General features: G+C 39.4%; 1 protein-coding gene, 1 long non-coding RNA gene and 1 pseudogene across 2 annotated transcripts; 1 reads left to right on the top strand and 2 right to left on the bottom strand.

Moving 5' to 3' along the window:
- Positions 1-5,730: 5,730 nt before the first annotated feature.
- LOC134286295 (probable ATP-dependent RNA helicase DDX43) lies at positions 5,731-6,833 on the top strand. Its single transcript, XM_062847900.1, has 3 exons — positions 5,731-6,086; positions 6,231-6,512; positions 6,569-6,833. Exons 1-3 carry the CDS (start codon positions 5,731-5,733, stop codon positions 6,831-6,833), a joined length of 903 nt encoding a protein of 300 aa, XP_062703884.1.
- Positions 6,834-15,927: 9,094 nt separating this feature from the next.
- On the bottom strand, positions 15,928-16,867 carry LOC134287834 (uncharacterized). Its single transcript, XR_009997573.1, has 2 exons — positions 16,172-16,867; positions 15,928-16,068 (listed from the first exon to the last, which is right to left on the bottom strand). It is a non-coding gene; the product is annotated as an uncharacterized LOC134287834 (long non-coding RNA).
- Positions 16,868-17,390: 523 nt separating this feature from the next.
- Positions 17,391-24,587, bottom strand: LOC109429247 (U3 small nucleolar RNA-associated protein 6 homolog; annotated as a pseudogene).
- Between the last annotated feature and the right edge of the window lie 1,070 nt (positions 24,588-25,657).

Below are 25,657 nucleotides of genomic sequence, written 5' to 3'. Positions count from 1 at the left end.
CCATCTGTTGACCGATTTAGGTTCTCTTGGAAGCAAATGAAAGCTACTACATCCTAGTAGAACGCTATTGAATTTTATTTTGATTGGACGTTCGGTTACCGAGATATCTTTCAAAGAGTGCTAGGGAGTAGTACAACTTAATTATTTTAGATATTTTTGACAAAGTGTATCACCATAAATTTCTCAGCCGTCTATCAACCGATTTGGGTTCTTAAGGCCCCAAACGAAAGCTACTACATCCTACACGGAAAAATATTATAACCCAAAGAATAAGTTTTAAAAACTCAAATTTGACTAAACTGCTTAAAGTTTTAACTCAAAGTTGGGTTGTTTTCTCCCTCGCCCCACCGCAATGTTTTCGAAAACAAAGAGAGAAGCACCGACTCATCCGCTGCTCTTCCGTGGAAGAAGCCAAATTTGGGTTTTCTTGAGTTAACCCAAATTTGCGTCAATTGAGGCCTCCGTTGGGTGAAAATAACTTACCACTGGGTTAATTTTTTTGCAGCTCTCAAACGAGAACTACTCACTCGCCACTATCGCTGTTTGACGCAAATTTGAGTAATTCCACGGAAGACCGGGATTGCGTCAAAACAACTTAAATTTGGGTTCATTTGTAGTTCCGTGTAGTAGAACGCTATTGATTTTTTTTTGATTGGACGTTCGGTTACCGAGATATCTTTCAAAGAGTGCTAGGGAGTAGTACAACTTAATTATTTTAGATATTTTTGACAAAGTGTATCACCATAAATTTCTCAGCCGTCTATCAACCGATTCGGGTTCTTAAGGCCCGAAACGAAAGCTACTGCACCCTAGAAGAACGCTTTTGAATTTCATTCCGATTGGACATTTTGTAACCGAGATATCTTTCGGGGAGTACTTTGGAGTAATACAACTTAACTTTTTAAGAGGTCTTTGACAAAATGCTTCATAATAAATGAATCAGCCGTGTGCAATCGATTTGAGTTCTCTCAGCATCAAATGAAAGCTACAGCATCCAAGTAGTATGCTATTAAATTTCATGCCGTTTGGACATTTTGTTTCCGAGATATCTTTCCACGAGTACTAAGGAGTAATGAAATTTACGCTTTTGAGAGATTTTTGATAAAATGTATCATAATACATTTCTCAGACGTTTGTCAACAGATTTTTTATGATCATATTTGGTTTCTCAAGGAGCTCTGCATGAAAATGCAATTGCAACAAATACATAAAAGCTACTATCTCTTTGTAATATTTGAGCTTAATAAACAGTAGCAAAAATATCACGGAATGTATGTAGGAAAAGCCTTTTTACCCTTCTTACACCCATAAGAAGGGTATAAATACCGCTTGGAAAACCGACTTTCGATCCGAGGCCCGCAGGGCCGAGTCACATATACCAATCAACTCAGCTCGACGAATTGAGCAAATGTCTGTATGTGCGTGTGTGTGTATGTATGTGTGTGTGTATGTGTGTGTGTATGTATGTTACAAAAAAATGTCACTCACGGTTCTCAGCCATCTGTTGACCGATTTGAGTTCTCTTGGAAGCAAATGAAAGCTACTACATCCTAGTAGAACGCTATTGAATTTTATTTTGATTGGACGTTCGGTTACCGAGATATCTTTCAAAGAGTGCTAGGGAGTAGTACAACTTAATTATTTTAGATATTTTTGACAAAGTGTATCACCATAAATTTCTCAGCCGTCTATCAACCGATTTGGGTTCTTAAGGCCCCAAACGAAAGCTACTACATCCTAGTAGAACGCTATTGATTTTTTTTTGATTGGACGTTCGGTTACCGAGATATCTTTCAAAGAGTGCTAGGGAGTAGTACAACTTAATTATTTTAGATATTTTTGACAAAGTGTATCACCATAAATTTCTCAGCCGTCTATCAACCGATTCGGGTTCTTAAGGCCCGAAACGAAAGCTACTGCACCCTAGAAGAACGCTTTTGAATTTCATTCCGATTGGACATTTTGTAACCGAGATATCTTTCGGGGAGTACTTTGGAGTAATACAACTTAACTTTTTAAGAGGTCTTTGACAAAATGCTTCATAATAAATGAATCAGCCGTGTGCAATCGATTTGAGTTCTCTCAGCATCAAATGAAAGCTACAGCATCCAAGTAGTATGCTATTAAATTTCATGCCGTTTGGACATTTTGTTTCCGAGATATCTTTCCACGAGTACTAAGGAGTAATGAAATTTACGCTTTTGAGAGATTTTTGATAAAATGTATCATAATACATTTCTCAGACGTTTGTCAACAGATTTTTTATGATCATATTTGGTTTCTCAAGGAGCTCTGCATGAAAATGCAATTGCAACAAATACAGAAAAGCTACTATCTCTTTGTAATATTTGAGCTTAATAAACAGTAGCAAAAATATCACGGAATGTATGTAGGAAAAGCCTTTTTATCCTTCTTACACCCATAAGAAGGGTATAAATATCGCTCGAAAAACCGACTTTCGATCCGAGGCCCGGAGGGCCGAGTCTCATATACCAATGAACTCAGCTCGACGAACTGAGCAAATGTCTGTATGTGTGTGTGTGTATGTGTGTATGTGTGTATGTGTGTGTGTGTGTGTGTATGTGCGTTACAAAAAAAAGTCACGCACGTTTCTCAGCCGTCTGTCAACCGATTTGAGTTCTCTTGGAAGCAAATGAAAGCTACCACATCCTAGTAGAACGCTATTGAATTTTTTTTCGATTGGACGTTTGGTTACCGAGATATCTCTCGAAGAGTACTTATAAGACATACATCTACACTTTTTAAGATTTTTGACCAAGTGTATCATAATAAATATTTCGGCCGTTTGTCAATCGATTTGGGTTCTCTTGGCACCAAATGAAAGCTACAGCATCCTAGTAGATTGCCCAGAAATTTTATTTCGATTGGATATTTGGTTACAGAGATATCTTTCGAAGAGTACTTAGGATTTATACAACTAAACCTTTTGAGATTTTTGACCAATTGTATCATAATAAATATCTTAGCCGTCTGTCAACCGATTTCGGTTCTCCTGGCTCCAAATGAAAGCTACAACATTGTAGTAGAACCCTATACAATTTCATTAGGATTGGACATTTGGTTATCGAGATATCTTTCAAAGAGTACTTGGGAGTAATACAGGTTAACTTTTTGAGAGATTTTTGACCAAGGGTACCATAATAAATATCTCAGCCGTCTGTCAACCGATTTGGGTTCTCTAAGCACCAAATGAAAGCTACAATATCCTTGTAAAAGGCCCTGAAATTTTATGTCGATTCGACATTTGATTACTGAGATATCTTACGAAGAGTATTTTAATAAATTCTTTTTTATTATTATATTCGCTTGTTATCTTGCATTAGTTTTTGACCAGTCTATGGAAAATTGTTTTCAATAAATAATGATGACCTCATGAAAAGTGTATACTAGCAGGTTATTGTTTTCAATAAAATTATAAATAACAAATTACAAATACACAGGAATTCTATTAAAACCAGTGTCGCGAAGCATCAGCGTACAAGTTACAAAAAAGCTGATAAACACCAAACTTGTATCACCCTGTCTCTGCGGTTTCTGATTCGCTCTCTCTACAGTCGCAAACACCAGAAAAGACAGATTCCCATCAAAGTCACCCGGTCACCCTTGTTTTGCTACAATCATCCTGACTTGGATACGGCTCATGCGAGTGTCATGACTCTCTCCGTCGCCTCAAGCAGATGCACGCGACACAGCATGTAAAACTATGCATGTGTATTATCACAAGCACGGTACTACGTCATAAATTCTATTCGTTTTGCATAGCTCAGTTTAAACGCACACATTGAGCGCACCACGCAGTTCGCCCTGGCTATGGCAAACGCTTTCACTTCGCCCGTTATGCATCGTTGCTCAGAGAGATTGATTCTCTCGCAACCAGCCTGAAGCATACTCAGCAACTGCTATCTCTGCAAAGCTGCGAAGGGTGGTAACCACAACATGTTTGTCATTCCAGTCGTGACATGCTAGCTGGTTCGTATCACCTTGGGAAGGGTGACTCCAGAAAACGGTTTAAGTGATTGTCTCGCGATGGTCGCGATTATTCGCAAGACTGATTAAAACTAACAAGATGTTAAATGAAAGCTTTGAATTTATATATTGTGGGAAAAATGTAAGAACCGGATAGCCAAAATAACTAGTTAATGCCAAAACTGATTAACTTAGTACACTCAAATTAATTTATTGATAGAATCTAAGTGCAGAAAGCACATAGATTACGAACGAGAGAGAAAAAAATCATTCTATGTGCAACTTATGAAAATTAAAAGTTACATTCTTATATTTCATTCTTTTTATTATATATTTGAAGTATAGCAATATAAAAAGCAACCGTTTCAACATAAAACCCAAGCACAAGCATAACAAACATGAAACGAACATGGCGCGCGCAGACGACATACATTTTGTCGTAGAAATTTTCTTTTTCATACGTGGGCTCCGTGGATCGAGTCGCTGCTGTTTTTGAAGGTAAGAAGTCAACGTGTTATTCAGAAACTTTATCAAACTACATGCATCCCTTTTGTATTTTCTATAGAATCGCACTTTATCGAACACTTCTCCACCGTCACCAGGAATGAGCTCGTGAACGATTTGGGAGCTGCCGGATGCAGCTGCGACTGGAAGCTTGCAGTGACCAGTGACGACGTGCTATATGGACAGCTAAAAGTATCTAAGTCAAGTGTTAAGATGGCGGTTAAGATCAATAAAATCTGATTGATTGCATAGACTAAGCGAAATTTTGATTTATTTACATTTTGAAGCTAATTCCACTTGCAAATCATGTTATTATTTGTCCTAATGAAAACTATGTACTGAACGATTGAAAATCAATAGCGACGCACATAAATTCTATCATGATTGAATCGGCAAAGATTTGATAGCCCTGCACTTATTTTCCAAGTGCAAAAGCAACTGGTAACAATCTAAGTGCAGAACTTTTAAATTTAATATTTTATTTCTTCTGAGTGTAGATATATCGTTTTTGTCCTTTCTACACCATAACCATGAATACTAAGTACTTCGGAGCTAAATTAATCGACTGATTAAGATATATTAGACAAAGTGTATCTCGCTGATTTTCTTACCCATTTGTTAATCGATCTTTTGGCAGTTAACAAAAGATACAATATTCCAGAATGTATAAGCTATTTTTTAAACATTCCATACCAGATTCTAGGAGGTGTCTGGCATTTCTGGTAGCTTAGTCCATGGTCTATGATGCTATTTTGGAAACCAATCCACTAGATGCCAAATCCACAGTATTTTCCAGAACTTTTGGTCAATTACACAAAATAAACATGTTAAATACAAATAATACAACACTAATTTTAATAAGTGTAAGAAGGGTTCTGTTCACCATAGGTGGATTAAATCGGGTTTTTATATTTTTCTTCGAAAGACAATTGCTTTTGATGATAATTGCCGCTTTCAGATTTTTTTTGTATGCTATCCTGATTTTCTTACAATTTTTCAAAAACTGAGAAACTCACCACATTTTCAAATAAAAATCATCATGCGAAGTAATTTTTGGTTGTTTTTGGCAACCCTGAAATGGTGATCTTTTTTTTTTCACCTCAGAAAATAAGCAACGTCTGGCACCCCTTCTTATGTTTACATTCAGAAATGTCAAACTGCACTTTTCTCTGATCGAAATAGGTGCCGGTGAGTTTCGAGCCGCGGATAACAATATCGTCGTGGATCGTACCTTCGAGGATGCGGACACACCGACGGCACCGATTCCAAACCCAGTGCAGGATTTACGTGAATGTTGGAGGAAATCAAGCCGAAGCCCGGGGCGGATGGAACGTTCTAGTGATGGCACCAGCTGGCCCTGCAAATCGAGGAAGTATTCAAGCCACTGGCCACGAGGAAGTAACTGGCCCTGCAAATCGAGGAAGTATTTCAACTATTCGGGACATCGAAGCAATTTGTACGAACGGTAGTGGCGGTCGGAAAGCGCAGAACAAGAAGGTTAAAGGTGGCGTGGAGATCATCATTGCTACGCCCGGTCAGCTGAACGATCTAGTGGCTGCCAACGTCATCGATATTTTATCATCATTGCCTATCTGGTATTGGACGAGGTGGGCTTCGAACCGCAAATTCGAAAACTCCTGCTGGACATCCGGCTCGATCGGTAGACTATCATGACGAGTGCGACGTGGCCACCCGGTGTCCGCCGGTTGGTCCAAAGCTACATGAACAATCCGGTCCAGGTGTACGTCGGAACGCTGTATCTGGCCGCAATGCACACCGTCACCGAATAAGTATATACGGGTGACGAACTTCGTGATCAACATAGAGCCCAAAGACAAGATCATCATCTTTTGCGGCCGGAAGAAGAGGGCCGATGAACTATCGAGCGAACTTGTTCTGTCCGGCATAACTTGTACCAGCTTACACGGCGATCGGGAACAGGCTGACCGTGAGCAGACCCTGGAGGACATCAAATCTGACAATGTTTGGGTCCTTTGCGCAACGGATGTGGCCTCACGAGGGTAATACATCGATGACATTTCACACGTTGTGAATTGCGATTTCCCGTGGAATATAGAGGAGTATGTGCACCGATTGGACTGGACAAGTCGCGAAGTGTAGTTTTCCTGAGCTTCACGCGAAACGACTGGGCGGTGGCTTCGGACCTGATAAAAATTTTGAAGAAAGCCGAGCAGGAAGTACCGACGAGATTCGCCAGATGGCTGACCGGTTCGCTGCCAATGAGCGAGAAGGCCAAGAAAAAATTGGTCGACGGGATGGCGGCGGTGGTGGTCAATGGTAAATATAGTGCTGCTTTAGAACCTTACTGTCGGGATTCGTGAATTTTAAATAAATACCAAGTAGAATTCCACTTTTGCACACTCCATTTTTTTATTCTACACATTTTTCAACTCACTAACAACGCGCACATCATTACTCCATAACATCATTCTACAAACTCATCATCTGTTGTCACTCTCCCGTTTATGCCCATTCAAATGAATCTTTCTCTTTCTACCTGTTTTTCTTTCTCCTCTCCGCATATTGCGTACCATCCATTAGCTGGCCGGCGTCGTTCAGGTCGGCTCTTGAAAACTTGCTCGTGCAGCAACACACGCTTTTCTTTCCTCTTCATCCTTCGAGCCTGTCCATTTTCCGAATCGTTCCAATTGTGAACTAGCACACTAGCGCAAATCATGTGATTGAATTTGATTTTAATTCTAATATTTTTTGTAAAGGTTTTCCAAACAGATATTTAAATCTAAATCTTTGGTATATCTAAATAAACATTCTTTGTAACACACATAATTCCTACATCTTCCTTCACCCCTACTCTTCACATAATAAAATATCAAATGATTTTCCTGTATCTAAAATTACTTGATAAGGAAAATTTTTTTTATAAAAAATATCTAAAGCGTAGACATAAATTTAAGAAATAACATTTTTTAGTAAAAGATACATTGTAAAGTTTTTAATGATATTCTTCTAATCAAGGTATATGTTGGTAGTTGATTTTCCAGGTTTGATGAAATCCTGAAAGAGAAAATCAATAATCATTATAATCAATATGATATAATACTTACCACAGATATTGATACACTCTACAATAAAAAGGACCAATCAAATTTGAAGAAAAAACAATTAAAAAAAAACCTGCACTGCGCTCCGTTTTTTTTATTATAATCATCTTCTTATTTCTAGTTATCTTTAAAATGCCAATAGCAAAATCTTGGATTAAGGGGTACTCTGAGCATTTACATAATGATAGTGTAATTAATAGCGTCGAGCTCAGAAAAAGATTTTAACATTTCCTTCAAAACTTCTTCTATCACATTTCCATTTCCATTTCACAATCTCTGACCCTGGCTCTAACCTCACTTACACTATCTTGGATTGAGGTGTTCAAACTCAATAGCTCCAATCTAGCGTCAACCTCAGAATAAGATTGTAACATTTGCTTCAAAACTTCTTTCAACAGATTTTCATTTCTAACCTTTCGCAAACTAAATCCTCTTTCAACAGATTTCCATTTCTAGCTATTCGCCAGCTCTGACCTCATTTACACTATCTTGAAATAAGGTGTTCAGTTCATGCTCAATTGCCCCAATCTATATTGCGTTAAGCTCAGAAAATTTGCTTCAAAAATTCTTCCAACAGATTTCCAGTCCTAGCTCTTCATAATCTCTGACCTCACTTACACTATCTTGGATTGAGGTGTTCAGGCTCAATAACTCCAATCTAGCGTCAAGCTCAGAAAAAGATTCCAACATTTGCATGAAAACTTCTTCTAACAGATTTCCAGTCCTAGCTCTTCACAATCTCTGACCTCACTTACACTATCTTGGATTGAGGTGTTCAGGCTCAATTACTCCTATCTAGCGTGAAGCTCAGAAAAAGATTCCAACATTTGCTTCAAAACTGCTTATAACAGATTTCCAGTCCTAGCACTTCACAATCTCTGACCTCACTTACACTATCTTGGATTGAGGTGTTCAGGCTCAACAACTCCAATCTAGCGTCAAGCTCAGAAAAAGATTTCAACATTTGCTTGAAAACTTCCAACAGATTTCCAGTCCTAGCTCTTCACAATCTCTGACCTCACTTACACTATCTTGGATTCAGGTATTCAGGCTGAATAACTCCAATCTAGCATCAAGCTCAAAAAAAGATTTCAACATTTGCTTGACAACTTCTTCTAACAGATTTCCAGTCCTAGCTTTTCACAATCTCTGACCTCACTTACACTATCTTGGATTGAGGTGTTCAGGCTCAATAACTCCAATCTAGCGTCAAGCTCAGAAAAAGATTCCAACATTTGCTTGAAAACTTCTAACAGATTTCCAGTCCTAGCTCTTCACAATCTCTGACCTCACTTACACTATCTTGGATTGAGGTGTTCAGGCTCAATAACTCCAATCTAGCGTCAAGGTCAGAAAAAGATTTCAACATTTGCTTGAAAACTTCCAACAGATTTCCAGTCCTAGCTCTTCACAATCTCTGACCTCACTTACACTATCTTGGATTCAGGTATTCAGGCTGAATAACTCCAATCTAGCATCAAGCTCAGAAAAAGATTTCAACATTTGCTTGACAACTTCTTCTAACAGATTTCCAGTCCTAGCTCTTCACAATCTCTGACCTCACTTACACTATCTTGGATTGAGGTGTTCAGGCTCAATTGGGTTTTTAAATTAAGAAAAATGTATCGATTTTTTGATTTTATACGAGAGAGCACCTTTTTCTGAGCCACTATGATTTTTTTCAGATTTTTAGAACTTTATTTTGGTACCTAAAATCAATTTCAAAGAGATTTTTCGAAATCACCTTTTGACAGCTGGGCAACTGTTTGACAGCTCCTCCCAGTACAAAATGCGACGAGGGGTGATTCGACAAATCGCTACCATACAAACTTCAAATTTATTTTTAAATAGGTTCCCGGGCACCAAAATTAATGAAAATTTGGATTTCGGCTCAGTTTTGCATGCAGATTCAGAATATGGAATTATCTCAACACCGCTAAAGAAGCCAATTACTCCTATCTAGCGTGAAGCTCAGAAAAAGATTCCAACATTTGCTTCAAAACTGCTTATAACAGATTTCCAGTCCTAGCACTTCACAATCTCTGACCTCACTTACACTATCTTGGATTGAGGTGTTCAGGCTCAATAACTCCAATCTAGCGTCAAGCTCAGAAAAATATTTCAACATTTGCTTGAAAACTTCCAACAGATTTCCAGTCCTAGCTCTTCACAATCTCTGACCTCACCTACACTATCTTGGATTGAGGTGTTCAGGCTCAACAACTCCAATCTAGCGTCAAGCTCAGAAAAAGATTCCAACATTTGCTTGAAAATTTCTTCTAACAGATTTCCAATCCTTGCTCTTTACAATCTCTGACCTCACTTACACTATCTTGGATTGAGGTGTTCAGGCTCAATAACTCCAATCTAGCGTCAAGCTCAGAAAAAGATTCCAACATTTGCTTGAAAATTTCTAACAGATTTCCAGTCCTAGCTCTTCACAATCTCTGACCTCACTTTCACTATCTTGGATTGAGGTGTTCAGGCTCAATAACTCCAATCTAGCGTCAAGCTCAGAAAAAGATTCCAACATTTGTTTGAAAACCTCTTCTAACAGATTTCCAGTCCTAGCTCTTCACAATCTCTGACCTCACTTTCACTATCTTGGATTGAGGTGTTCAGGCTCAATTACTCCTATCTAGCGTGAAGCTCAGAAAAAGATTCCAACATTTGCTTCAAAACTGCTTCTAACAGATTTCCAGTCCTTGCTCTTCACAATCTCTGACCTCACTTTCATTATCTTGGATTGAGGTGTTCAGGCTCAATAACTCCAATCTAGCGTCAAGCTCAGAAAAAGATTCCAACATTTGTTTGAAAACCTCTTCTAACAGATTTCCAGTCCTAGCTCTTCACAATATCTGACCTCACTTACACTATCTTGGATTGAGGTGTTCAGGCTCAATTACTCCTATCTAGCGTGAAGCTCAGAAAAAGATTCCAACATTTGCTTCAAAACTGCTTCTAACAGATTTCCAGTCCTTGCTCTTCACAATCTCTGACCTCACTTACACTATCTTGGATTGAGGTGTTCAGGCTCAATAACTCCAATCTAGCGTCAAGGTCAGAAAAAGATTCCAACATTTGCTTGAAAACTTCTTCTAACAGATTTCCAGTCCTAGCTCTTCACAATCTCTGACCTCACTTACACTATCTTGGATTGAGGTGTTCAGGCTCAATAACTCCAATCTAGCGTCAAGGTCAGAAAAAGATTCCAACATTTGCTTGAAAACTTCTTCTAACAGATTTCCAGTCCTAGCTCTTCACAATCTCTGACCTCACTTACACAATCTTGGATTCAGGTATTCAGGCTGAATAACTCCAATCTAGCATCAAGCTCAAATAAAGATTTCAACATTTGCTTGAAAATTTCTTCTAACAGATTTCCAATCCTTGCTCTTTACAATCTCTGACCTCACTTACACTATCTTGGATTGAGGTGTTCAGGCTCAATAACTCCAATCTAGCGTCAAGCTCAGAAAAAGATTCCAACATTTGTTTGAAAACCTCTTCTAACAGATTTCCAGTCCTTGCTCTTCACAATCTCTGACCTCACTTACACTATCTTGGATTGAGGTGTTCAGGCTCAATAACTCTAATCTAGCGTCAAGCTCAGAAAAAGATTCCAACATTTGCTTGAAAATTTCTTCTAACAGATATCCAATCCTAGCTCTTTACAATCTCTGACCTCACTTACACTATCTTGGATTGAGGTGTTCAGGCTCAATTACTCCTATCTAGCGTGAAGCTCAGAAAAAGATTCCAACATTTGCTTCAAAACTGCTTCTAACAGATTTCCAGTCCTTGCTCTTCACAATCTCTGACCTCACTTACACTATCTTGGATTGAGGTGTTCAGGCTCAATAACGTTAATCTAGCGTCAAGCTCAGGAAAAGATTCCAACATTTGCTTGAAAACTTCTTCTAACAGATTTCCAGTCCTAGCTCTTCACAATCTCTGACCTCACTTACACTATCTTGGATTGAGGTGTTCAGGCTCAATAACTCCAATCTAGCGTCAAGCTCAGAAAAAGATTTCAAAATTTGCATGAAACTTCTTCTAACAGATTTCCAGTCCTAGCTCTTCACAATCTCTGACCTCACTTACACTATCTTGGATTGAGGTGTTCAGGCTCAATAACTCCAATCTAGCGTCAAGCTCAGAAAAAGATTTCAACATTTGCTTGAAAACTTCTAACAGATTTCCAGTCCTAGCTCTTCACAATCTCTGACCTCACTTACACTATCTTGGATTGAGGTGTTCAGGCTCAATAACTCCAATCTAGCGTCAAGCTCAGAAAAAGATTCCAACATTTGCTTGAAAACTTCTTCTAACAGATTTCCAGTCCTAGCTCTTCACAATCTCTGACCTCACTTACACTATCTTGGATTGAGGTGTTCAGGCTCAATAACTCCAATCTAGCGTCAAGCTCAGAAAAAGATTCCAATATTTGCTTGAAAATTTCTTCTAACAGATTTCCAATCCTAGCTCTTTACAATCTCTGACCTCACTTACACTATCTTGGATTGAGGTGTTCAGGCTCAATTACTCCTATCTAGCGTGAAGCTCAGAAAAAGATTCCAACATTTGCTTGAAAACTTCTAACAGATTTCCAGTCCTAGCTCTTCACAATCTCTGACCTCACTTACACTATCTTGGATTGAGGTGTTCAGGCTCAATAACTCCAATCTAGCGTCAAGCTCAGAAAAAGATTCCAATATTTGCTTGAAAATTTCTTCTAACAGATTTCCAATCCTAGCTCTTTACAATCTCTGACCTCACTTACACTATCTTGGATTGAGGTGTTCAGGCTCAATTACTCCTATCTAGCGTGAAGCTCAGAAAAAGATTCCAACATTTGCTTGAAAACTTCTAACAGATTTCCAGTCCTTGCTCTTCACAATCTCTGACCTCACTTACACTATCTTGGATTGAGGTGATCAGGCTCAGAAAAAAATCCAACATTTGCTTGAAAACTTCTTCTAACAGATTTCCATTTTCATTTGCATTTGAAGAGCTATTCATTCTGACATTCATCTCTGACAATTTCGACCTTCCGTTTGATCCATCCGGATCTCCGTCCAATGAAGCGATGACTTACTTTTTCAATTCAGTTCTAAAGTAAGATTTCTTGACCCATCCGGGTCCAGTGCTCAGCTTGGACACACTGACCAACTCCGATCTAGAGTTGGATTTCGACCTTCTTTTTGATCCATCCGGATCTACGTCCAATGAAGCGACGACCAACTTTTTCAATTCAGGTCTAAAGTTGGATTTCTTGACCCATCCGGATCCAGTGCTCAGCTTGGACACACTGACCAACTCCGATCTAGAGTTGGATTTCGACCTTCTTTTTGATCCATCCGGATCTACGTCCAATGAAGCGACGACCAGCTTTTTCAATTCAGGTCTAAAGTTGGATTTCTTGACCCATCCGGGTCCAGTGCTCAGCTTGGACACACTGACCAACTCCGATCTAGAGTTGGATTTCGACCTTCTTTTTGATCCATCCGGATCTACGTCCAATGAAGCGACGACCAACTTTTCAATTCAGGTCTAAAGTTGGATTTCTTGACCCATCCGGATCCAGTGCTCAGCTTGGACACACTGACCAACTCCGATCTAGAGTTGGATTTCGACCTTCTTTTTGATCCATCCGGATCTACGTCCAATGAAGCGACGACCAACTTTTCAATTCAGGTCTAAAGTTGGATTTCTTGACCCATCCGGATCCAGTGCTCAGCTTGGACACACTGACCAACTCCGATCTAGAGTTGGATTTCGACCTTCTTTTTGATCCATCCGGATCTACGTCCAATGAAGCGACGACCAACTTTTTCAATTCAGGTCTAAAGTTGGATTTCTTGACCCATCCGGGTCCAGTGCTCAGCTTGGACACACTGACCAACTCCGATCTAGAATTGGATTTTGACCTTCTTTTTGATCCATCCGGATCTACGTCCAATGAAGCGACGACCAACTTTTTCAATTCGGGTCTAAAGTTGGATTTCTTGACCCATCCAAACACATTGACCAACTCCGAAGCAGAGTTGGATTTAACATCCCAGACTTTACGGAATATATTATTCAACAATCGTGGCCGATTTTTTAAACTTCTTCAATATAGTATTTTCTTCCATTTGCATGACAACCCATTTCGACAACGAATAACTGCCGGCAAATATCAAGATTGTCAACTTTCCAGTGACTGCTTCCATGTCTCTTTGTCGTAAAATCTTTCGCTAACAAAACATTTCAATTTCAAGCGAATTATTATCTCTGATCTATGTTCCCCCAGCTGTGATTTCACGATCCCATGGTTAATGCAGCGAAATTTAGAAATTCAGCCTGAAACTGTAGCATTACATTGAGTTAAGTTACATAAATTTTATATATTTTTCAGAAATATTTCAAATGATCACCATTTTGCCCAATGGTACCCGAAGAGAAACAGTAAACACCTGTAAAAAATAGCTTCTTCATCTTCATCCATTGGTTTTTCATTTACATTGCCAGGGCTGATACATAAGTGTCGATTTTAAATCCGCAAAATCCGCGCCCAGCCATTAGAAAACCATTTCCATAAAATCTGCGTCGTTGATTAGTAAAAAAAAATGCACGAAACCCGCGCAAAGCGCTAAAAATCGCAAAATTCGCGCCAGCTGTAACAGCCCTACCTTGCCCTTGTATAATTTCTCAAATCATTATTTATATATTTTACTTATTTAGCGAAGATTTCAAAAGCATCGAAAAATAGAAATAGATCACCTCGTAGCTAATACTCTACAGCCTCTAGTAAAAATGTGCATAACTTTCCATCATTAGCACCCTCGCTTCTACCAAACTTACCGAGAGCAATCCTACTCACAATCACTTCCTCCATCAAATTAAACAAAATATCGACTCACCTCATCGAGCACCGTCCGCCGGATGGCTGTACCCAACCATTCGAAGCACCCACCAAAATCAAATAAAACCCAACTGATCAATCTTTCGGACATTTTTTATCATTTCACTTAACACTACCGACATTTCAATTAACACTACCGACTGTGCCATTGTCGGGATTCGTGAATTTTAAATAAATACCAAGTAGAATTCCACTTTTGCACACTCCATTTTTTTATTCTACACATTTTTCAACTCACTAACAACGCGCACATCATTACTCCATAACATCATTCTACAAACTCATCATCTGTTGTCACTCTCCCGTTTATGCCCATTCAAATGAATCTTTCTCTTTCTACCTGTTTTTCTTTCTCCTCTCCGCATATTGCGTACCATCCATTAGCTGGCCGGCGTCGTTCAGGTCGGCTCTTGAAAACTTGCTCGTGCAGCAACACACGCTTTTCTTTCCTCTTCATCCTTCGAGCCTGTCCATTTTCCGAATCGTTCCAATTGTGAACTAGCACACTAGCGCAAATCATGTGATTGAATTTGATTTTAATTCTAATATTTTTTGTAAAGGTTTTCCAAACAGATATTTAAATCTAAATCTTTGGTATATCTAAATAAACATTCTTTGTAACACACATAATTCCTACACTTACCAAATTGTCGCGTTCTGTTATTTCATGTTGTATGTATATTGAATAAATTTTATCGACGTTCGAGCCGAATTTTTCTTTTTACTCTGGAGGTTAGTTCGAATAACCATCTCTTACTTTATCGATTACTATAGGCGGCTACTTTTAAATCCGGTCGGTCGATTGATATAAATCATTTCAGAATAGGTGCCTATTCTACATATTGCACAATATTCTTCGAAGACAATTGCTAATATTTACAGAAAAGCATGTACAAAGCAAGTTGATCTAATTATAAAGCAGATGTATCGTGCGTCACCAAACAATTTCGGAGGACTTGGTAAAAGCTTCTTCTCGACGTTCTGATGACGACTAAGACGAATAACTACAAAGCAAATTGATCTACTTTCAGGACAGATATATTCAGGCTTATTCTGCGCGGTGTGTGAGGTGAGACGAGTCGAACGAGGTGACAAAAGTCGACTCGCCCCATTTGATTTACATTAGTCGTCTCACGTCACGTGAGACGAAACCGTCCGTCTCACCTCACACGCCGCGCAGAATAAGCCTGGTGTGTCACCAAGCAATTTCAGAGGACTTGGTGAACCTTCTCTCGACGTTCTGATGACTAGAACGAATAACTACAAAGCCAACTGATCTAATTTTAATTCAGATGTATTATGTGTCACCAAACAACTTCGGAGGACTTGGTGAACCCTTTTCACCAAACAACTTCGGAGGACTTGGTGAACCTTTTTTCCCGACATGTACTGATGAATAACTATAAAGCAAACTGATCTAATTTTCAACCAGATGTATTGTGTGTCACCAAACAACTTCAGAGGACTTGGTGAACCTTTTTCTCGACATGTATTGATGAATAGGACGAATAACTACAAAGCAAACTGATCTAATTTTAAAGCAGATGTATTGTGTGTCACCAAACAACTTCGGAAGACTTGGTGAACCTTTTTCTCGACATGTACTGATGAATAACTATAAAGCAAACTGATCTAATTTTAAAGCAGATGTATTGTGTGTCACCAAACAACTTCGGAAGACTTGGTGAACCTTTTTCTCGACATGTACTGATGACTAGGACAAATAACTACAAAGCCAACTGATCTAATTTTAAATCAGATGTATTGTGTGTCACCAAACAACTTCGGAGGACTTGGTGAACCTTCTCTCGACGTTCTGATGACTAGGACGAATAACTACAAAGCAAACTGATCTAATTTTAAAGCAGATGTATTGTGTGTCACCAAACAACTTCGGAGGACTTGGTGAACCTATTTCTCGACATGTACTGATGAATAACTATAAAGCAAACTGATCTAATCTTAAACCAGATGTATTGTGTGTCACCAAACAACTTCGGAGGACTTGGTGAACCTTCTCTCGACGTTCTGATGACTAGGACGAATAACTACAAAGCAAACTGATCTAATTTTAAAGCAGATGTATTGTGTGTCACCAAACAACTTCGGAGGACTTAGTGAACCTATTTCTCGACATGTACTGATGAATAACTATAAAGCAAACTGATCTAATCTTAAACCAGATGTATTGTGTGTCACCAAACAACTTCGGAGGACTTGGTGAACCTTCTCTCGACGTTCTGATGACTAGGACGAATAACTACAAAGCAAACTGATCTAATTTTAAAGCAGATGTATTGTGTGTCACCAAACAACTTCGGAGGACTTGGTGAACCTTCTCTCAACGTTCTGATGACTAGGACGAAAAACACCGTATTGCTCAATGTTCATACCGTCTACCCCCGTTGGTTTGACCTCATCTAATCTGAACACTTTTTAATTTGACCCCCTCTAATCTGCACATCGTTCAAACTAAAAATGGTTCAAACGTCATTCTGCTCATGGAACGGGGTGAAACGGAACGCTGAATCAAAACAAAACAGCGAAAAGGGTTACCATCAGTGTGTTTTTCGATGCCCACAGGGTTACTAAAAGTTCAAATTAAAAATCAACCCCGTTGGTTTGCATGAGGTGTCGTTCAAACCAACGGGGGTAGACGGTATATCTAATGGAACAGAGGGCTCATAAGATATTGTCGGGCCGCCACCAAACCGGACTTCGCACAATCAAGTCGCGACGCGACCCAACTCGCGACGTTTTATTATCATGTCAAAAGTGGTGCGCATCTTTCCCGTTGTTGTCAGCAACACAGCGCACTAGATGCGAAACAGTTGCGACACTTGTGGACCAAGAAAATAGCAATTTTCGACTGAATGTCTGTCTTGATTCCAACCGGATAGACAATATGTTTTCTTTCCAAAGCGCTATGGAAGTTAGCGTCCCTACGATACGTTAAATGGGCTATTGGGTTAGTTCGGATGTTTTGCAGCTTCCGGCGAAACTGCTCGCTGGTGACATTATCGTCCCCCTCCCCCCGAAAACTTTTTATTTATTGAATACTCAAACATAATTGACATACATGTTACGATTTTATGAATGGCGGTTGTTTAGCAGCTGGTTTAGTCCCCGGTGCTATCTGCGATGGTTAACTGGAACAACTGAAATGAATTTAAAACGATTTGTTCCTTGACTAGAAACATATTTCTGTAACTATCAGGTACGTTCACTCATAAAATATTAAATCTAGACTAACATGTGAAAATGGCGCCATGAATACGAATCGAACCGTGCAAGAGCCATCCTGATCGGTTCAGCCGTTTGTGAGTTTTGGTGCCTCAAAGGGATTTCAAACTCATTTTTATACATATAGACTGTAACCGGTGGTTCCATAGTTTCTTGCTGGCTCCACCATCAATCCTTATTCTCCTCCCGAACCCCAATATACCCTTTTGAAAAGTACCACTAGGAACTAATCGAACTCACTATAGTCGATACGTCGCGAGTGAGTGAGCGTTCCGCTTTCCAATCATGCCAGGTCAGAGTGTGTCAAAGCCTGAGTAGTGTGAACAAGGTCTAAAAATATTTACTAGACCGATTCTTGTACCAACCCACAGATGGTGCACCGATAGATCATGGTTGCCAAAATGCAGCATAAAAGCATAGTGGTCAAATACAACCTTAAATATGAAAACGGATTTCTTATAAAAGGCTGTATTTGACCAAAATCTTTCTCTTTGTCCACGATTGATCCTCGAACAGTGCAGTGCGCGTGCCTAGATCTTTTCTTGAGGTCAGAACAATAGAACCTCGTGAAGTGAAAGTTATATTAATTCTTGGTTTTCTTTTCTTAAAATAGGATTAAAAAGTACAAGCACAAGTGTTCGTAAATGTAAAAGCAAATGTGTAAATGTAAAAGCTACTAGTTAAATGTTAAAATCACTGTGTTACATGCTAAAAATGGTTAGTGTGAAGAAAACGGAAAGTTATAACCTAAAACTAATTGATTAAAAACTTATAGCTACGAAGTTAGACAAAGGACAACAAAAGAACGAAACACAAAACGGTTTAAAAACAAGAAAAAGGTAAATTTTCAGTGTACAATTGTGCCAAAAGGTATAGAAGCTAGGAATAACGTCACAGGTGATTAACCCTTTATAAGGCCGAGAAAACTAGAAGAGTTATCATCGCATACTATTATGCAAATGATTATATACATGATTACATATACAAATCAATTTTTGTTTAAAAGAAACTCTCAAAAATCTAGGTGGCAATATAGTTGCCACTGCCCGTTTAGGCCAAAAACGCTGGTGGCAATATAGTTGCCACTGCCCGTTAACCCCAAAAACGAGCTTTTGAGGTGGCAATATAGTTGCCACTGCCCGTTTAGGCCACCAGCGCTGGTGGCAATATTCTTGCCACTGCCCGTTTAGGGTACTTTTCTTCTTTTGACTTCGACAAAAAGCCGGAAAAGAGATTTTAGAGTGGATTGGGGCTTAATCCATAATATAAACTGTGTAGTTCAGCTCATGTCAACCCAGAATTTGATTATATCTTAAAATATTTACCAAATCTATAATTTTACAATAAGTTTGAGCTAATTTTCTTAACGTGGTCAAAATTAGTCATTTTTGAGACTACAAATGGCTCCTAAATTGTTGTTAAAGCTTTGTTTAGTACCAAAAAAATACCAGGCGTTGGAGGTCTCTGCGTTACACTCATCATTCGTTACTTGAATTCGTTAGTACACAGGACAGGGGACGCTAGGATAAGTTGACTTACAGCCTTACAGATTAGATTCATTACAATTAGAAGATTATGTACTGATTAGGTTAAGATAAAACTGTTGATTATAGGAGTTTGTATTTGTATTTCTTATTTTTATGGGTTTTGTGAATTTGTAAAAGTTGACAAATAATCATTATCATTTTCATTTTTGACAAAAATCAGTTGACTGAACTTTTTTTGTTTTTATTTCTTAGACGGTATTATTTCACTGATCAAAAAAAGCAGGAATTTAGTTAGGACTTAGGACGGTTGACATTGTAAAGGGTTACGATGGATATAATATTACTTTGGACTGAGATGATCACAGATATGCAAAAGACGACTAGCGAAATTAGAAACACAATTTGTTACATTATTGACTATATTTTGACAAATAGGGTTTGACAAATTTCTTTACAATATCGAATGGAAGCTCAAAAAGTGTTATCTAACACTAATATGAGAGTTATTTGGAGATGATGCTGGTGCTGTCAATGACTAACATCGGTTATTGACACTATTGGTAATCAGCTTGAAATAATTTTCAGAATGTATTATAAAATAACTGGGGATATTATCTGATTATTGTTTGGGGAAGCTGTCAGAAAAACTAGTTGCCCATATCGGCTAAAAACGCTAGTTCTGGTAGCTGTCTTCGAATAATTTTCAGAAATATCAAATCTTTAAAAATTAGCTACGACACATTTTTTTTCTTTTTGCTCTTTGTATATTTCTTAAGAATAGTATTCTGAAGGCGTTAACATAGACATAGACATCCTTTTTTATCTCTGAATGTTGTCCAGTGACCTCGGAGATTTTCGATTATTGAAATATTGTTCAATTATCAAATCATCTTTGGAGCCTCCATTCGATCAAAACACTAGTGCGATGGGAAAAGTTAAAAACAGTATTTTTAAAAACTACTACGACCTAATGCTAATAACTACACACTTTGCTCAAGTTGACGACATCGTCTAGTCCATCGTGAGTATTAGTCCTAGTAGGGGGAAAGTTGGGAAAGGGTCCAGGCTTTGCTATCAGCTGTCCTGCAGCTCCACCTGGTCACTCTTCAAAAAAAAAAAAAAAAAAAAAAAAAAAAAAAAAAAAAAAAAAAAAAAAAAAAAAAAAAAAAAAAAAATACCAGGCGTTGTTAGTACCGTCTACCCCCGTTGGTTTGAACGACACCTCATGCAAACCAACGGGGTTGATTTTTAATTTGAACTTTTAGTAACCCTGTGGGCATCGAAAAATACACTGATGGTAACCCTTTTCGCTGTTTTGTTTTGATTCAGCGTTCCGTTTCACCCCGTTCCATGAGCAGAATGACGTTTGAACCATTTTTAGTTTGAACGATGTGCAGATTAGAGGGGGTCAAATTAAAAAGTGTTCAGATTAGATGAGGTCAAACCAACGGGGGTAGACGGTACTCCCAATTTTGCGTAAACCAAAAAAAAGTTCGAAATAAATTGTTATAAAACAGAAAAAAATACAAACAGTAGGTGGCAATATAGTTGCCACTGCCTTATAAAGGGTTAATGTGGTGATCAGGTCCAGCGAAAAGGGCCTTTTTCTTTTCTGCGTCTTTTTCTGCGACAGAGCTCCAGAACTTCCGGACGGATTGTCTCCGCTAAGGACGAGCGTCGATGGCCACTGATACTCGGCGGCAACATTCCCCGACCGCCATTTTGAAAATCCGATCAACGTCAGCCGCCTAGTGTTTGTTATGGAACAATACCGGGAATGCTCTGGATGTAGTGCTTTGGGGACACGGTCGAACCCTCCGCCGTTCAACCACCGGAATTCTTCCGTTCTTAGGTTCGGAAGTCTGATGGCCGAAATTACCTCGGAAACCTCACGCCGAACATCAGACCCGCTGGCAAAGGTTGGGTTTCCATCTAAAGGCGAACATAACCATGAACCTCGCCGTTCGCAGGCCGGTATGCCCGCTCCGCATACCCGTATTTCGGATCCAGTACTAAAGCTGCAGCACACAAGTAAGATTCACCCAATGTGACGTCATAGTATAAGTACATATATGTAATAAAATTGTAAATATGTATTTGCCTCAGCGTTAGCTTATTTAAGAAAGCAGCCCTGAATTATATGAATTTCACTTCTTCCTGTATTCGTTTTAGTCCAACATGGGACATTCATTCCTCGCTATTCGTTAGATCTTTCGTGTAGGGTGTTAGCACCCCCCCCCCCCCCCCCCCCCCCCTTTGCTTTTGCTTTTATGCCGTTTTGGCCATCTGTGCTTCTACAACAGCAACTTATTTGGGCATGGTTTTCACCACCCGTTCCTGCTCGAATTGATACGGCTCCACGGTTTGTGTATGAGGAAAGTAAGTTTCGAACGACCCTGAAATCCATCCCGATGAGCAAGCACGTTACAAGACAGATAGATAGATAGATCCAGGATGCTTTTCAATACTGGCTGTGCAAGCACTAGAATAGAATAGAATAGAATATAGACAGATAGATAGATAGATAGATAGGGGAGACTGAGGAGACTTGATCCCTGGGGAGACTTGTTCCCCCCATATTTTCTCGGAATCAAAAACAGTTTTCTTCTAGCATGTTTTTTTCCAAAACAACATCTGGACAGACGACAATGTTTTGGCTACAATTGATTTTAATTGTGTATTGCTTTATTTTTTAATGGCTGATGGTTTGTTTTCAGTCCTTCAGAAATCTTTTAGGCGATTCCGAAAAATCTCAATACCTTTGTGAAAATTGAACCAAATCGTGTCAAAATTTCACAGCACATAGCATAAATAAAATACTTTCAAACTTATTTATCCAAATAAGGCTGTTGTTAACATATTTTAAATTATTCGGCTTAGTATACACAACAGTGGCATGGGGAGACTTGATCCCTCGAGGATTACACACACATTATACATGTGAAAAATAAAATTCTAATTGGAAGCCTCTATTTACTCGGAATTCTAGTATATTCAATGATAAAACGTGTCAGATAATTATTATTTTATTACACACCATTAAAAGGGGGATCAAGTCTCCCCATTTTCAAAATACGGCATATCCTTAACAATTTAAGGAAATCTTATAATTTCAAATACACCATATTCATCAAAAATGTAAGAAAACTTGAAAAGAAAATGAACAGGAAGCTTCTGGAGTTGCTTTCCCTTTAAATTAAACATGTGCTCAAAAGGGGATCAATTGTGACCCATTTTTGAAAAATACATCATAAGACATGCCTCCATAAAAACGCAGTTTTGAAAACTTTAACAATAATTTAAAGTCCTTCTGTTGTGTATAAACTTGCAATAGATGTTTACCTGCCATTCTGTACGAAAAATGGGTCTAGTTTTGTGTTTTTTCTTAATGTTACAGGCAAATTAAGAAAAAGGGATCAAGTCTCCCCAGTCTCCCCTATAGATAAATAGATGAAGCACTATAAACTTACCTAAAATAACCCTCATGTAAGCACTCATCCTATTAATAATCTGCCAGTTCCAAAATTCGTCGTCCTTTGCTGCTTTTTGCATTCGGTGGTAGACTATCAGGACTGCCGGCATTCTGTTCAAGCGATCCTCGAGTACGTTTCTGTGGCTGTTGGGTGTGCTTTCACGATTATCGTGTTTTCCTTCCTTCCTGGATTTGGTTTCCTTTCCCTTGTCTGCTGGCTTTCCCTATTCGGTGTTTCCTTAACTTTATCTGCAGGAACAGATCTGGGAATAATGATCACAGGACTGAAAGATTCCCTTAAGTGTATCTTACCTGATTTAACTACTGATTCCGGTTTCGGTTCAACCTTTTTAATGTCTCAGTAACGATAGGCTTATCAATGGACTTTCGCTTCATGACGGAAGAAAATTCTGTTTCCGCAAAGAATGAAATCGGAGTTTTCGTTGGGAAGTGCCAGTTGCTCCTGCTCATCACTTGTCACGTTCAGTTTCAACGCCTTGGAAAGCCGTTCGATTATGCACGCGATGGTTATGCAGTGCCAATTGATGCACCCGAGGCCGCCGGGCCTTCGATTGCGTCTCTTCGATCGCGATGATTTCGAGCGTGATTCGGATGCGTGTGATATTACTGGAACCGGGCAATCCAAAGCGTTAGCATGTCCCCGCTGCATTTGGTCAGAGATTGACTGAACACCCCCATCGAATTCGTCCGTCGATTCTTGCTTACGAGCTAAATAGATTAGACGTAATTCCCAAAGTTTAACGGAACTGGGACCGAGACTGGGACATGCCTCTAGAGCTTTATCCAAAACATCAGTAACAAATAAATCCTGAGGTCTGTCGGTGTGTAGCTTCAGGTACTGAACGTATTTATCTTCATCGAGATAACCAGTCTTGAAGGCTTAAAAACGGAAACTCCAAGAACATTCCGTCTAAGCTTCTGACGCCCTGGTTACATCGCATGGCTTCAAACTATCCAAAATTTCAACGAAAAACTCCAAATCACGATCCTTACTCGCATAATGCTCATAAACCACCTTCAAACAATCTAGCGCTCGTTTCAGTGGCGACTCATCCTTCTCCATCAGCGCCGACATCCTCTTCCGACGATTCCAAAATCTTCTCCACCTCCTGCAGCTGCAGCTGCAAAAAAATCACACATCACGCGGCACTCCGGATATCTCTGCAGCCCCCGGAACATGAAATGCCGTGCCCGTTCCATACTATTCATCTGCTTGGACTCCCAGTAGGCCGCGGAGATCCACGCCTTCGGTTTATCCCCGTGGTAGTTCAACATCTTGTGCAACTTCCGCGGAACCTCCGTCACGAGCTTGGCTTCTCGTAGATCCTCAAATAATGCGTCTACGTCGGTATTCCGCTGGGAACCGGTCCATGGCCCATTTATACAGCTTTCTAATCCGGTTGAATATGACACTCTCCTGATTGTGCCGCCCGTTGTACACTCGCAGTTCAGTTTCTTGCGCCGCTCGGCCAACAGCTTCAGCACATTGTTTTTATACACGACGTAGTTGATGAAGTCCGGCAGCTCCTTGGCCAGGAGTTCCACTTTGTGCTCGTTCTGGAAGCGCTTGGTTATTATCCCGTGGATTTCATTGCCCGTGAACAGCTTCGTGAATAACTCGCGGCGTTTTTGGATAAATTCTATCGCTTTTGAACGCGCGAAACGATGAAATTTTACGATAATCCGAACGAAACACGGTGACTGATGACGGTACGGTGCGCAGTTTGTTTTGAAATGAAACGTCAGAAGTTTCTCTCCAGCTGATCAGAAACTCACCACGTCAATGCGGCCGAACCGTAGGAGAGAAAGGGGTCCGACGAAAAATGAGGTGAAATAAATTTTAGGAGATTGTAGGGTTAATCACTACTTCGCAAGTTTTTCATTGTTTTTCAATAGTTAGGGGCTCCAAAAGATATGGGTTCTTTGGGAAAGTTTGCTCAATAAATTAACAGAAAGCCGTAGAGCACATAAAAATTTTCGACGGGAATGGTCTATTACAAACCATCAACAGAGTTGTGATTCTGAAGAACACATTTTTTGTTTCTGCATGAATTTTGTCAAAGTTCTGTCAGAAGCTGCTTAGAAGGCTATCCAGTGTGCTTATGTGAACATTCAAGTTTCAAAATTACTTAAAAATGAAGCTGCTTAGAAGGCTAATGAGCAACCTCGATCAAGCTGCTTAGCTTATAAAGTCCCCTTTTATCTGAACTTTTGGTTATTGTCGCGCTTATCTTTTATTAGAGTCCTGCGGCGGTCGTACGCTCGCAAGGCATACCGCCGCATGACAGTCGCAAGGCAAAACAAAAGAAAAAGTGTTCCCGCCAAAAACAAAAGCACGTGGGTTTCGCGAAGTGACAGATGTTTTTGAATGTATTTGTGACGAACGGCAAGAGTAGCTCAGTGGAATGAGTGTTCTTGCTGTTAAACCCCATATAGTGGAATTAGATACTTTTAAATCTGGTGACGCTGTTATGATTAGTGACTGTCGCGCTGATATCAGAAGCCAGAGGCAGATAATCGCCATATTCTGATTTTTCTTGAGAGGCATAATACTTGGGATGTTACATAAACGTCGAATTATGATCACAGGATGTTACTTGAAGTGCAATTACCACACTTAGGGAAGCTCTGATGACCGTCCGAGGCCACAAGTGCCCATGTTTATGAAAAGTGCATGACTTTAGGCTTACCTATATATTTGTATCGAATTTTATCATTTTCAAAAACAAACCAATATGGCTATTGAAAATTGTTTTGGGTATAATCATCTCAAATATGGGTATTAAACTATTCTCCTGGAGTAAACCCACAAGGACTTCCAGCAGGAAATCCTGTAAGAACTCCAGTAGGAACTCTTGGAGAAACTTCTGGAGGAATCCCAGTTGGAACTCTTGGAGGAATCCCAGGAGAAATTCCTGTGGGAATTTCAGGAGGACCTCCTGCAGTAATCCCT

The sequence above is a fragment of the Aedes albopictus genome, chromosome 2 (assembly GCF_035046485.1).
Source record: "Aedes albopictus strain Foshan chromosome 2, AalbF5, whole genome shotgun sequence".
Taxonomy (NCBI): Eukaryota; Metazoa; Arthropoda; class Insecta; order Diptera; family Culicidae; genus Aedes; species Aedes albopictus.
Note: the sequence above shows the minus strand (reverse complement) of the source record. Positions and strands in the feature narration are given on the sequence as shown.